This window comes from Phoxinus phoxinus (genome assembly GCF_949152265.1).
Source record: "Phoxinus phoxinus genome assembly, chromosome: 20".
NCBI lineage: Eukaryota > Metazoa > Chordata > Actinopteri > Cypriniformes > Leuciscidae > Phoxinus > Phoxinus phoxinus.
This window is the reverse complement of record NC_136895.1, coordinates 17,598,618-17,612,951: the sequence shown is the minus strand read 5'-3', so window position 1 is coordinate 17,612,951 and position 14,334 is coordinate 17,598,618. Positions and strand designations below refer to the sequence as shown.

The 14,334-nt window shown below is 37.8% G+C and overlaps 1 protein-coding gene across 8 annotated transcripts in view; it reads right to left on the bottom strand.

Moving 5' to 3' along the window:
* Positions 1 to 10,250, bottom strand: part of cdc14ab (cell division cycle 14Ab) — a 45,434-nt gene extending 35,184 nt beyond the window's left edge. For 3 of the 8 annotated variants that reach the window (XR_013795494.1, XM_079593878.1, XM_079593881.1), the window contains exons 1-5: positions 7,656 to 8,241; positions 6,572 to 6,662; positions 5,877 to 5,952; positions 3,072 to 3,119; positions 755 to 847 (exon numbers count right to left, since the gene is read on the bottom strand). Coding sequence is in view for 5 of the 8 variants with exons in the window: in XM_079593878.1 (XP_079450004.1) it covers positions 755 to 847; positions 3,072 to 3,119; positions 5,877 to 5,952; positions 6,572 to 6,662; positions 7,656 to 7,752 (405 nt within the window). In the remaining 3 variants the exon portion in view is untranslated. Of the gene's footprint in view, positions 1 to 754; positions 848 to 3,071; positions 3,120 to 5,876; positions 5,953 to 6,571; positions 6,663 to 7,655; positions 8,262 to 10,070 lie in introns of those variants that run through there. The other 5 variants (XR_013795493.1, XM_079593880.1, XM_079593882.1 and 2 more) reach the window with 3 other exon arrangements.
* Between the last annotated feature and the right edge of the window lie 4,084 nt (positions 10,251 to 14,334).

Here is a 14,334-nt window from a genome sequence, read left to right as displayed (position 1 = left end):
ATGAGGAAAGAAGCGTTCTTATCTCCCAGGGCTTATGTCATTGTGAGACAATAGCTGCTTTGTCAGTACAAATCAGCACAAATAAACTGAATATACTCGAGTAAGTGCATGCTCTTAAAAAGAGGATTAAAATATATGCAAAAAACATGGTGCCATGACCCTTTAGAGAGTTTAGAAACTGTGGAGTCATTTACATTATCAGAATGGCACTGACCCACATTATAGCTGGCACATGTGCCTTTTACAAAGCTAACGGTCCCATCTATGCAATAAATCTGCCCGGACCGAAGTCATTCCATGAGTGCGCCAGGAACAGGAAAAGTGGCGATGCCCAATGGCGCAATCGGCTGGCATCGCTCGTTCAGTCATGGCGTTTCACAATGGCCACTGTGTACTTGGTGGGATAGATGAATGAATGCATTTGAACAGGACAAACTGGCATGCGAGCAAGTCAAGGACGTAGTTATTGTGCTGCCACAACGCGGGGGATGTACCAGTCAGTCAGCAGTCTGTCGCTCTCTCTGAGGGGGAGGCTGGAATGAGGACGCTGGCAAACATCCGAGAAGACTTCATACTACATACGAATTTGCTGTCGATGCTTTGATGTGGGAGGATTGTTGATTTTGATGGAAACGGCTGAGCGGCTAATTTGCAGGGTCATGACAGATTCCGTCCTGGGCATGAATCCTCGAGACAGGCGAAAGTAATTAACGCCAGAGGAAGACAGAAGGACAGAAAGAGATGGGATACTCACAGCATAAGCACCGATGAGCACAGCAGCATTAGCCCTTTTGCGCTGGTCAAAGCTGGTGTAGTGAACAATCCTCTTTCTGGTCAGTGTAAACGACTGGAAACAAAAAACAAATCCATTACACTTCAAGCAAAGTACAAGAAAACATTTCAAATATGCAATTTATTTTAGATAGCTTGCATTACATCAACTGTTCAATGTAGTTTTAATTACAGACAAATTTATGAAAATGAATTACAAATTGTATAAGATAAATAAAAAGATCAACAGTTGTTAAACTTTCCAGTAAGTTTACATGTATAAAAACAACATTTACATCAATCATTAAAGTTTTCGTTTAAAGCATTTTAGCACAAAACGGCATTAATCGCTAAATGGCATTTTTAAGGAAAACAAAACTGCAATTTAAACAAAAAACAAAACCTGCAGCAATGCTTTTTGAATGAAAACCAAAATGAAACATGGTTTTCATTCAAATAGTATTTAGAAAGAAACTCAAATATAAATTAAATAAAGCCTTCTTTAAAAATCTATTATAAAAAAACTAAATTATCATTAATCACTGCATCAAACTTCTTGTTTTTTGTTATGTTAACATGACGGAAAAAGAGAAGTGCATCAAGCGTTAAACTTGTTGGTTTGTCTTAATTAAAAATGTAAATCTTGGTTAATGTAAAAGTCACTTCAAACCCATTTACAGTTAAAATGACTGGTTAGATGTTTGAGAAACAGGTTGTGAGAATCTCATTAGCGAATATCTCAGTACCAACAAATTCCACACACTTAAAAACACATTTTTCCTGCTTAAACTAGCTTGAGGTGTATTCTGGATAACTCAATTGAGTGTCTTTAACATGAGGGAATTTGGAGACAGATGTTGCCGCATCTGCCCCAGCTGCTGCAGTAACGCACAGGGAGGTGCTGCAGGTGAGCCAAAATGTGCACGCAAGAGGCAGCGTGTAGCTGCTAAAAGGCAACTCATGTACAGGCACACACCAAAATCTTTAGAATAATCTGTGCTAGATCTGAGCTGAACTGAAAAGCCCTCAAAGCATCTGTTCCTGTGTCATTCCACATGCTGCAGAGTAAAACTTTGTCTGGGGTGGAATAACAGTGAAATCAAACTGCCGGCACAACAAATGAGGATTCAAACTTGTCCACCTACAATCCACCCCCAAAGAAAAAGAGATATACACCGAAGGCAAAACTAAGAAAAGGAATTTTCCAAAGCTCTATAAGCCGAGTGCTCAACCTTTTTAACAGGAGAACCTCTTTAAAAATTTGCCCATTCATTTTTTAGCATAAATAATCAGAAATTCATAGTAACAGGGTTGAACCCTTTTATTTTTAAAAGTTTTATCAATATGCAAGACAACACTGAAAGTCAAGTGAAGATCTAGAGGTCATCTTTTCTCACAGAGTCATAGTAACAGGGTTGAACTATTTCATCTTTTCCAAGGTAAATCAATAAGCAAAACAATATTAAATGCAAACTAGTTTGGAAAGTGAAGATAGAAGTCTTCTTTTTTCAGAGTCATAGTAACAGGGCTGAAGCCTTTTATCTTTCCATGTTGAATCAATAAGCAAGACAACACTGAAAGTCAAGTGAAGATCTAGAGGTCATCTTTTCTCACAGAGTCATAGTAACAGGGCTGAACCCTTTCATCTTTCCGAGGCAAATCAATAAGCAAAACAATATTGAATGCAAACTAGTTTGGAAAGTGAAAATACAGAGATAATCTTTTTAGAGTCATAGTAACAGGGTTGAAACTAGTTTGAAGATCTGTTTCCTTTCTCTAGCCATTCTCAAACAGATCATCTGTTCTCACAGAGTTGAACCCTTTTTACTTTCCAGGCAAAACAAGGTTAACAATCACCCAGCAAGTAAATTTTCTAGCAACATCCACATGCAGGAGGTGGTTATGCTAGTGAGGGGAACAAATCGCTGTCAAAATTAAACAACTCAGAATCTCTCAAGATTGACAGCGTTGTTTTTTTTTAATCATGTTTGTGCTTCAAAAACACCAACTTGAGATTGCACAAGCTCTGCTCAGCAATGCTAAAAAGCTGATCTTATGAGAACCAGATATTACTAGAACAGATACTACCCAAGCTTCCCTTCTTTGCTATGTGGTTCCTGCAGCCTACAACCTATCATGGAGGCCCAAAACCAGTGACATTAGAACAAAAAGTGTAATCTCTAAGGATACAAATTGTAAATTAGAAACAGGCGGGGACATTCACATGTGGTTGGATGGGTGTGGACGTAGTGAAAGTGGTTAGGAAGAAAACACATCATGCCTTTACCACGGGACTTTACCTTTAACATTCCACAACATGAACACATGAGAGAACTACACCTTGCCAGCTTCAGAAACACAGAACAAAGACAAAGATAAAATGGTTGATTATTCAAACACCTTCCTTTAGCTTAGACAGATGCTTAAAGTGAACAATGGACATGTCAGCAGAATGAATCTATACATGGACACTATAAACTTCTTGTGTGCTTTGGGGCTTCGTCCTCTTTGCTGACCTCTCAATATAGGTTAATTGGAAACTAAAGTTGGCGTTGTGTCGAGTTAACCGTTTTATGCTCCTGTAAGCTGATGAAACTCAACCACTACATTTCTAAACTCTACTAAAAGAGAAGAATATTGTATCCATGTTCAAAAAACCAACCAAGCTTCCTAACTAGACTGCACATCTAGACAAAGGAAGCCTACTTTCCAAAAGGCAGGTGGTTGGAATGGACTACTAAAGACACATTAGACAAAATATACAAGGTATGGTAGAACCACAAATATTCTTAGTGAAGAAGGTAATAACAGAATGCATTTCGGAAAGTAAAAAAAACTAATACGGCGAACAAAAGAAATGTTAATAATAAAAGCACTTATTGAATTCGAATGTTGACAAATATTCTAATTTAAAACACAGAATATTGCTAGAAAATTGTGCTGTTAGCATATAATGTGCTGTTAGGCACATTGAGGTTCCGCCTATGAAGTGTTCCAAATCAGTCACTATGGGGTTTCATTCCAGTTAAGATGCTACCTTAAGGCTGATTTATACTTCTGCGTCAGACATACGCCGAAGCCTCTACGCTGTAGAATACACGTTGGTTTTCATTTATATTTCTGCGTCGTTGTCTGCGTTGACGCGCAATTACACATCCAGAGGGAGCATGTGAAACCCGAGGAAGCGGTTCAAGCAGACCAATCACAGCGCTTGCATCCGCGTAGAATTGAAGCGTTGTTACATATTTGGAGAGGTGCACGTCAGGGTACGCCAAAGGGTACGTGCACTACACAGCCTACGACGTAGCTACGGCGTGAGCTCGACACAGAAGTATAAATTGGGCTTTAGAAGGTAGCTGCCTATGTAGGTAGTAGCAAGCAAGGCAGCTCACTAGGTTTTGGAAAGCAACTAGTAAAATCCCAAGGCAAGTACCTACTGCTACCTGCCCCCAACCTAACATTACCCTTTAAAAAGTGTCTATATTTGCCATCGAATGGAAAATTTGGGATCTGACGAATTGGGATGGATCCCATGCCCCTCCCCATCACAACTGATGCATGCAGAGCAGTACTCGAACATCTAATCCTCCTCCATAAAGCCTTAGGACACGCATGAACCATATGGCAAGGCCAATGCCAGTGGCTGCTGCTGAAGTCTGGATATAGGAAAAAGGTCACGTCTAATCTCAACATTTGTTTGGATCTGATAGAAACGAGGATCAGGCCTTAAAGATCAAGAAGGGTTACATAACAAGAAACTCACTTTCTCAGCAGACCGTGAGCACAGAGATCGATACATTGCCGATATCCTGTTAAGTTCCATGGCAATTGCAAGAACAAGTTGGACTTGAATAGTGAAAATTTGGCCTAGTGGACAAGTTTAAAAGTGTAATTGGTTTAATCCCCAAAGTGAACAAGATCAACCACTGTGCAAGGCACTTAAGTTAACCCTTGGCTACACAGCATTTAGATAAAAGCGACAACTAAATGACTACTTACTAAACCACTGGATAAAGACTTAACTGAAAGACTTGAAGAGGTTGAGAGAAATTACTAAGCAGTTTCTTGGTGTAATGCAACGTGCTAATGTCCATCTGACATTAATTTAATTCGACTTATCGACTTGCTCAATGACTGGTTTTATATAGTATAATTGTGGATTAAAGGAATAGTTCGAGTTCAGTACAAGTCAAGTGCAACCAACAATGTTAATTACGACAAAAATTAATTTCCAACTTGTCCCTCTTTTCTTTAAAAAAAGCAAAAATGGAAGTGGAAAAATGGAAACTTAACTTTTGGCCAATTTTCTGAGCATTTAAAAGCAGAAATGTGAAGCTTTTGATTTTATCAAAGCACTTCTATTAATTGTTCTGTTAAAACCTGTGTATTTTTTGAGCTGTAAAACAGTTTAAATAGTTTTTACAGTCATTGTAAATTTACAGTCATTGCCATCGCGTTTGTCATGGCAAAGTTGTAAAATTAGATATAACTCTACACAGAAAAGGTTAGTGATTATTTTATATCACTTTCTGTAGGTCTTGTTGTTGTTTAGGTCTTTACTTTTTAAACAGTATTTTATCATTTACAAATTATCAGTCATTTACATTGTAAGCTAGTTGTAATCTTTATTTTTTGCTCTCTGTTTTTTTTTTAAAAGAGGAGGGACAAGTGGAAATAAATGTGTGTTGTAACACTCTCAGTCCACATTAAAATGCCAGGACAGGTGAGTCAAAGACTAAAAAAAACAGGAGGCACATGGCTTAAGACGCATGTGATATATCCTATTGAGTCTCTGATCAAAGTCGCTTTTATTTAAAATGAGCACACGCGGTTTTGCCTTACAGACATGGCATAAAACGAGCTGATGACCTGATAAAGTGAGGGCTGAATGGAATGTTTTCTAACTGTAGCTGAAGTTCAATGCTGTATCATTAAGTTTAAATTCCCATCCCAGATTACAAACAAAGGAAACGTCAGCACATCGGACAGCCCAAAATATCCACCGAAGGGAGTGCAAATTCCTCAGCTTTTTTCAAAATTGTTATAGCTACACACTGCACATTCTTGAGGAGGAACATAATAAATCAAGCAGGTGTTTGACTCACCTTGAGCTTTTTGCTGAGTTTACAGCAGTATCTGTACAGCATTGCAAGGTTGAGGGGTCCAAAATCGGCATAAAAGCTATAAAAAAAAGAACAATATCATGAAACTTCATTGTTTAATGAAGAAAATAACTTATTTAATACATTTATTTGAGAAGCTAACTATGGCTCAGGCTAATGGGGCCCCGGGGCCTCTGACTGTACTCCATTTGGGGCCCAAACACAAAGAAACAAGCCACTGCAGGTGTTAAACTGACATAAATAAACAAAAAGTTGTTGTCTCTTTAGGAATGTACTATGGATATGGGGAAATCATTCTTGTATTTCAAATACAAATCATTTTTATTTGTATTTGAATAAAATACAAATTGTACTTTTTTGTATTTGGACATTATATTTTGCAATTATAATAAGATGGGCCCACAAAACAGACCATATTTTATCTTTAGAAGCCGGTCTCAAAAACAGTTTTCTGTCCAAATGATGTGAAGAACATCAGTTCCATTTTTCACTAATCCCCCCACATCCGGAAATTCTAAATTAAAGATTGACAGGTCCATTATAGAACGCTGGAGATAAAAATGCAACTTTTACTAAAGGATGCATTTGATTAAAGAGTTATGTAACAGACTTTGGAACCATTTCTCGCCTGCTGGGGGTTTTGGCTTTGAAAGATGACTGAGGGAGGGAAAACTCACTTTTCGTACACAAACTCCTCATCCGTGCTAAAGTAATGGGTATTTGCAGTGCTTTTCGGCTTACTCCTTAAGGTTGCAAAATAGAGTCGATCTGAAAGAAAGACGGGAAAAAAATACACATGGTCAATTAAACAAGCTAGTACAGTTATAAAACAACTATTAATACTCTTCAGAGATAAGGTTTTATCATCGGATTATTGGCTTGGGCTTAATCATGTTAAACAATGGACTTATCCATATGGACTGTAGCTTTAAATACACTGAGATGTAAATTGTCACATTACTTGAACTTTATTTAATATGGTAAGAGGAAACTTAAGTGTGTTCCATAAATGAAGGGTTTTTCTCACCAGATTTGACAAAAATAAGTTTCTCCACAAATCTAATCCACTTATCTATGAATCCACATGGGTCATTAAATGAAGTGAGTGATTTTACATGTTCAATCAGATAAAGAATGAATTTAAACATAAATTTAGGTGTAAACTGCATTGTGCCAATTGAAAAATTAAATACAAGTATATATCAGAATAACAGTGTTGACAATTTTTTGCCATTTCAAGTCTGGCTTGAGGACACTACAAAGCGTTTATTAGTAATAGAGTATAATATTACAAAACAAATATTTTCGATAATCAGCCTTTACAAAATCAAGTTAACAGGATTGACTATTTAAGAATGTCCACTATTAAAAAATATGCTTGTCTTCAGAGATGCTGTCATAATAAAGGTTTTAATTTAATTTTAGTAAAAGTTAAAATAGTTGGAAATTGTGTTCATGGTAACAGGGTTGATGCATTACCTATATCAATTTATAATTTAATTAAATATTAAAAAATAAATGTTTTAATAAAGCATTTTTCACGCAAACATTATATAAAATAAATAATTGGAAAACAAACAAATACATGAATAAAACGCTGCACTTCTGCCAAGTTACGTTAATAAGACATATCTACAACAACACAGACAAAGTTGGTGTCAGATAGCCTAATTGTTTACACACACACACACACCTAGGCTATCTATCTGGCAACGCAATGAATCAAAGTTATTCAGAAAATCCTCTGAAACTTATACCTACCTTTAATAAACTCCGAAGCACCTATTAAATCATAATCGTCAGCCATTTTAAATAAGGTTGTGAGTATCGCGGAGTGTTTTAAGTTGTCTAGAGTCATCGACGGAGCGCGAGTGAGGCGCAGCTACTTCTAAAAGGAAAACAAACTAACGTAAATGCTGGTTTAAAATCCGTTTCCTCTCACCGCTGCAACTTCACTCTTAACTGATGATGGCGCAAATATTCCGAGTGACTCAAGAACAAAAAAACCCAAATGAAATGTGTAAATAAGGCACTTGAATCTTGTGGCATTCTACCACGCGTAAAATGTGAAGAAAAAAATCTGCAACTGTTAAAACAACTCAAGGTGCGTCATTTCGGCATCGCGAGTCCCGCGTAAAAGTACGTGAATGATCAGCAACGGAGTCTTTTTTCTCTCGCGTGAGCCGACAAACCAGCATTCGTCGTATTATATATCCGTTTTCGCTTCAAACTGGGCAGATACGAGTCGCGAGTCTTTGCATGGTTACTCTGCCCTGGTCATTAGGTGGAAATCTTTCCCTTGCCATGGTCGCGGACAGTCAAGAAAGATCTTAAAGAGACGTCACGTGGTGCGGCGCTGTCCAATCAGCTGCACGGAAGGCTGTTGCCTGGGTTAACTCTCACTCGACCAATCAGAGGACAAGAAGTTGTTTTAGTCTCAAGCCCCTTTTCCACAGATTCCGGAAATTTACATTGATAAAGTGATAACCCTTATTAGACATTCTCTGGTGATAATGTGTCCAGGGATCGTTTGTGAGAGAATTTACGTTGTGATTCAATATCTATCTATCTATCTATCTATCTATCTATCTATCTATCTATCTATCTATCTATCTATCTATCTATCTATCTATCTATCTATCTATCTATCTATCCATCCATCTATCCATCTATCTATCTGTCTGATTCAATTCAAAATTGCTTTATTGGCATGCCTGTAATACAATATTGCCAAAGCTTGGAATTCATATTAACAATAAAGACATCAAAATAATAAAATATTATAACATAACTTAAATTGAAATGAACAGATTAACGAATTAGAACATGTGTGAACATTTGATACCAGAGTTTTAACACACACATTACCGAGTGTCACCGTGGTGGACAGTATAGGGAAACACACTGAGGTCAGACACAATACACACATTACACACACATTCACCTGCTGTCTCTCAGGCTGACACACACACACACACACACACACACACACACACACACACACATCTGGCAGCCAGTGCTGCTGTCTGTCCCTCTCCTAATATGATCTTTATCTGTTCTACTTCAGTCATGGCTGTAAAGTTCTTTATTAAGTTAGTGAATTTGTTTAATAGAGGTCTCTACATGAACTGTATTTGTGACAGTGAAGGAGGAAGTGCGTCTCTGTCTCGATCTCTCCTGTACAGTGAACACACACCCTTTGCTCTCGGGGTAACCAGCTCTTTCTGTGTCTGCCGGTCTCGATGGCTAGACTCTGTTCACTGAGCCTGTACTTGCTCATGATCCGTCTCTGCTTTGTGTCTCTGACACTCTGGAGATCTATATGAATTTTTTTTCATTATTGCAGATAGCATCTGTGAACACACAAGTAGCCAGACAATCTGTAACACTGAGCTCAAATATCATTGGCCCACAGCAGACTGTTTATTCGGGTCATCCACAACAACAGCTGGAGAGATCAGAAACTGGCCACACCGTGGTCACCGCCGCGGGTCCTAAATAGTAGTACAGTTTGAGCAGATGGACGTCATGAAGGAGATTAGTAATATGGGTCCGTTCATGACAGCTCAGACTGATCTTTTGGTGTTGTTTTATGTGCTTAGGCAGCAAACAACGCAAACCAGGATGTTTTGGTGCATTGTGTGTAGGATTTTAATAATCTGCAAATGAGTAAACAAGAGTGAACTTGTTGCCCCTTGGCTTAGGGACTAATTTGTGCTTCTTTTTTGTTGACATTCTATTAGCATTTTAGTAGAGCCTGAAAGGTAGGTGGTGTTGGTTGCAACCAAAAAAAAAAAAATATATGAATTAATAGAAATTAATAGATAATACATAATAATTGTAATAAAAAAATGACATAAATAAATGTATGTACATTTATAATTTGTAACTATTTATTTTAATGAATATAAAATCCAAACTTTATAATGAATCTCAACATCCCAATTTTTTAATTGATATTTATTCGAAAAATTAATTCAGGTTTGGACATGACAGAATTTTAATTTTTAGATGAACTATCCCTTTTATCTTGAAGAAATCAATGCACTCTCACATGTCACAACTTGAAAACAATTTTTCACACAAGGATTGTTTGAGCTCCAAGAAACAACATTTTGCTCCGTTCATACATTTTTCAGTACATAAACAATGTTTAGCTTCAAAAGTCCATCTTACCCGCAACCAAGGAAATCCAGACCTTGTTCACGGCTGTGGCTGACTGGCTCCATTCGCTATTTTCCTGGGGTCTCCAGGATACAACGTCTGACATGCCTTCATTGAGGTTTAGCAGAACCGAGTTTGACGGGACCCTCGGGAACGGACCTGGCCCGTTCAGAGCACAAAGTGTGCGGTGGTCTACTCTACTGGGACAGAGTGTGCCAGTGGAACAGAGAGGATCCGGTTCACGCGGCCCGCTCAGGTTTCCTCACATGCCGCTCGCGTTACAGTCCTGCCAAGGTGTGACTTTCAAGGTTCCTCACGTTACTTTTCCGAACGGAGTGCACTAATGTGACGTTTCCTCCTGCGGATATCGTGCAGGTTGTCACATAATGTATAATATATCTATGCTTTCTAGAGCATGCTGGCTATTGTTGTGGTTTTGTACAGGTTCACATGCTGCTGTGAGGTCATGGAAAAGCTAGTGGACAAGAAGCAAATTGTATTGGGTTTCATTAAGTGAAAATGAAGAGTGATTTCACTGTGTTTTTGAGGTCAGCTTTGACACAGTTTTCAAGAGGTGATTAAGGTCAAGTAGGCAACTTACTGTATACACCCTTAAAAGGATCCAAAAAGTGGTTTTCACCATGATGCCAGAGAATAACCTTTTTTTTGTTCCCCAAAGAACCTTTATGAAAACAGTTCACTTCTCTTTTTTTTTTTGAAGAACATTTTAATAATCTAAAGAATATTTTTCCATAAAGAACCGTTTGTGGAATTTAAAGGTTCTTCATGGAAACCATAGATGCCAATAAAGAACTATATTTTTTGTTTGGCCAGTGGCCAAACTAGATTGAAAAAGAGAATGAAAAAAGAATGAATGAAAATATATGTGTGTGTGTGTGTGTGTGTGTGTGTGTGTGTGTGTGTGTGTGTGTGTGTGTGTGTGTGTGTGTGTGTGTGTACTTAACAGAATATTTGCCCTGAATATCTTTGATGAAAAGATATTCATATTCTATATATAAGTTATAACAAATTTCATGTATGCCTGCCTAGATTGATACTCCATATGTTGTGTCATATTCATTAAAATATATATATTTGTATTAGATTTATCACCATGGAGTTTCATGATTTGGCAAATACAGCGTGCTCGTGTTATCCGTCCTGTCACCATATCTAATCTAATGCAGCAAAGTCTGTATATACAGTTTTTAAAAACCAACATATTCATTTAATTCAAAAGATATGCAAGTTCTACGCCATTGAACGTTACAGGTATAATGCCTAATCCTTAAAATAATTGAATGCTAAAATGCCTATATTAATCATTATGCTGCATGTCAAAGTAAGGTCATGTTTAAAAGTGTCAGTTGTCTGATGTCATCTTTGTGCACCAAACCACAAAGTCATAAAACTCATTACTTCGTTCACTCAGCTCTGACAGCGTTATCAACAGCAAGATGTATGTACATGCATAAGCCAGGGCTGTAGATTAGCCTATGTCTGATTATTACATAACCTTTCCCAGGCAGACTTATGTCAGTAACTTTTTTGTAATAATCTGAATTATAATTATAAAACTTAATCTAAAAATATTTACATAAATATATTTATAAATAATCAGTTTTAAAATGGATAATAAAAATTAAGCTAAATCCTAATGATAAACTTAATGCCCCAATTATGCTATTTTACAGTTTCCTAATGTTGTTTTGGAGTCTCCTACAAGAGCTTTACATGTATCAAAGGTCAAAAAACGGTTTAATTTCTTCATAATATACATTTGCACATCACCAGATTTTCAATGATTCTAAAACAACTCGTCAGATGAATCAATCCCTCTAAAGCCCTCCTTTCCACGAGCTACTCTGCTCTGATTGGCCAGACAGCTCAGTCTGTTGTGATTGGTTTACCATCCAAAACAAAAAAACGGCCATTGCCATAACAACTTCAGCTCTGCATGTCCATTGTCCTGAGGCTTCCTAAACTAAAGCTAAACTAAAAGCAGAGAATGTCTAATAAGGGGAGAAGGTTCACTCTCGCTACACTTCCGGCTTCTGACTGGTTGCAGTTCCACTCTGATTCCATATGAGGGCGCTCACAGGACGAGTGCAGAATGAATGGAGGTCTATGGAGCTATACCCCTCAAAATACACTTTTCTCAAGATATAATTTTTTGTCTAGTAATTTGAATGTTGTATTCGAAAGGAGATGCAAAGAAATTGCACATTGCTGGGTGTTAGATTTTTTAGAGTCACTTCTTTCAAAATGTCAATGACGTCATACACATCGTACGACCAGAGATACTGCTTTACGGCAATCCTTCAGTCACTGTGGTGCTTTCGCGCTCTGCACTTTATTCTGAGGTAAACACACGTGCTAGAAGAGTTTCTGCTAGAATACATTCTGTTCCCGCTTCGGATGCCATGATGCCATCAAGCGGTATCTCTGGTCGTAACCAGTCCTTCACTGACCAATCAGCGTTCATTAGCAGAATGCTAGCGTGTTATGGGCAACAACAACTCAACCTGTAAGAAATCGAAAGGACATAAGTACTCGTTCATTCAATTTTCGACCTATAACCCATGTTGAACTTGCCAAACCTACAAACAAATCTGAGATTTCTCAACGGCAATCGGCTGAAAGGGACAAATTTAGCCGTCTAGCCCCATAGACTCCCATTCATTTTGCACTCGGGGGTGATCGCCCCCAGTGGAGCTCTGGTGGAACTACAACCAAAATTCGGTACAATAGGACTTAATAGGGAGTGAACAGGCTCTCCGTAGACGGGCTCTGCTAAAAGACAGTAACGAACAATGACGTCGATTTTACCATATCAATCCTAGCGCAAGTCCGATGATGAAACATTGGAAGAACTAGTTATTCAACCCAAGCCTCCATCGCAAGGACGACTCTGGCAGGACGTTTCTCAGTGATACACTATTTAATTTGAGGTACATTATGAGATGTTGTAACTGTAATTCCTCACTATCAGCATTAACAAGTGCATGTCCATCAACAAACAGATTATTTTACTTGTACTAATTTATTTACAGAGTAATTTTCTAATATATTGCGGTGAACAGTAACAGTGCATGCAATCTATACATTAGCCGAGCTCTAGCGTGAATGACTGATGTAACAAACGTTGGTAAAACAAATCTTGCTCCATGCTTAATCTTTCCTCAAAGTACAATCTGCATGAATAGACACAGTTTTAGGTAATAGTGGTCCACAGCGGATTAGCAGAAGTATTTCAGTTAGACAGTAATGATGTGAGTTAGCCAGTTAGCAGGAGACCTACACAACATAAAACTCAAAACGAAGTATTTTGAACACCATCTTTCAGGAGCAAGCGGTTTGCGAATCCTGAATTGAACTCCGAGATTTGAGAAGAAGTCTACAGTAAAATAAAGGGAACACAGCAAAAGTTTACGATTATACTGCTGTGGTATCATGGTAAAGATGAATGCTCGCCCTTGGGCAGTGAAAAAAAACTGTCTTTACCTTCACACTGTAGAGCACAGCGTCTTCTCGACATGATGCTGTCCAGTATCCACAGGAATCAGCTGCAGTGTCTGAGTCTGAGGTGTTTCAAGTTTTCCCTGGTGTCTGCGCGCGCAATAAGTGGGCGTCATTGACTCAGAGTCGACTCTTACTTTTGAAAGACAATAACTTTATGTACGGTGTACTTTCAGATTTAAAACTTTGCAGGATGTTTTCATTCACTTAGAGCTACAAACTATGAAAGGTAATTTTAAAAATCTATAATAGGGGCCCTTTAATATAAACATAATATATAAATAAATGTAGGCTATACAGTAAATGTTTTTGCATTAATTTGCTTGATTACTCAGAATATTTTTTTTCTTATACAGCATTTCTTGTTAGTAGCTTCCAAAACAGTTTTAAAAAGTTGCTTTATTTTATGATAGTCCGGAATAAAGAGACGAGATGTAGGCTACTGACAGATAAAATAATTAAAAACATGACTGTGATAGCCTTTATGATTTGTCGGATTTCTTCAAGCTTTCATATTTACCATGTTTACTATCAATGGTAGCATGCATATAGTCTTTTGCATCGTGTAATTATTTCTGCGTTATACGGTGATCAGAATCCACATGGGATCACAAACAGAAGGCATTTTCAAACATGAAAGTGAGTTTTGAGGTAAATTATTAACGCTGACAGAATCATCCTCTCAGGTAAACTCCACCTCTGTTCGTTACCACTCCTCAAGCCCGAGCTGGCCCGTTTTGAACCAAGGTATTCGTCT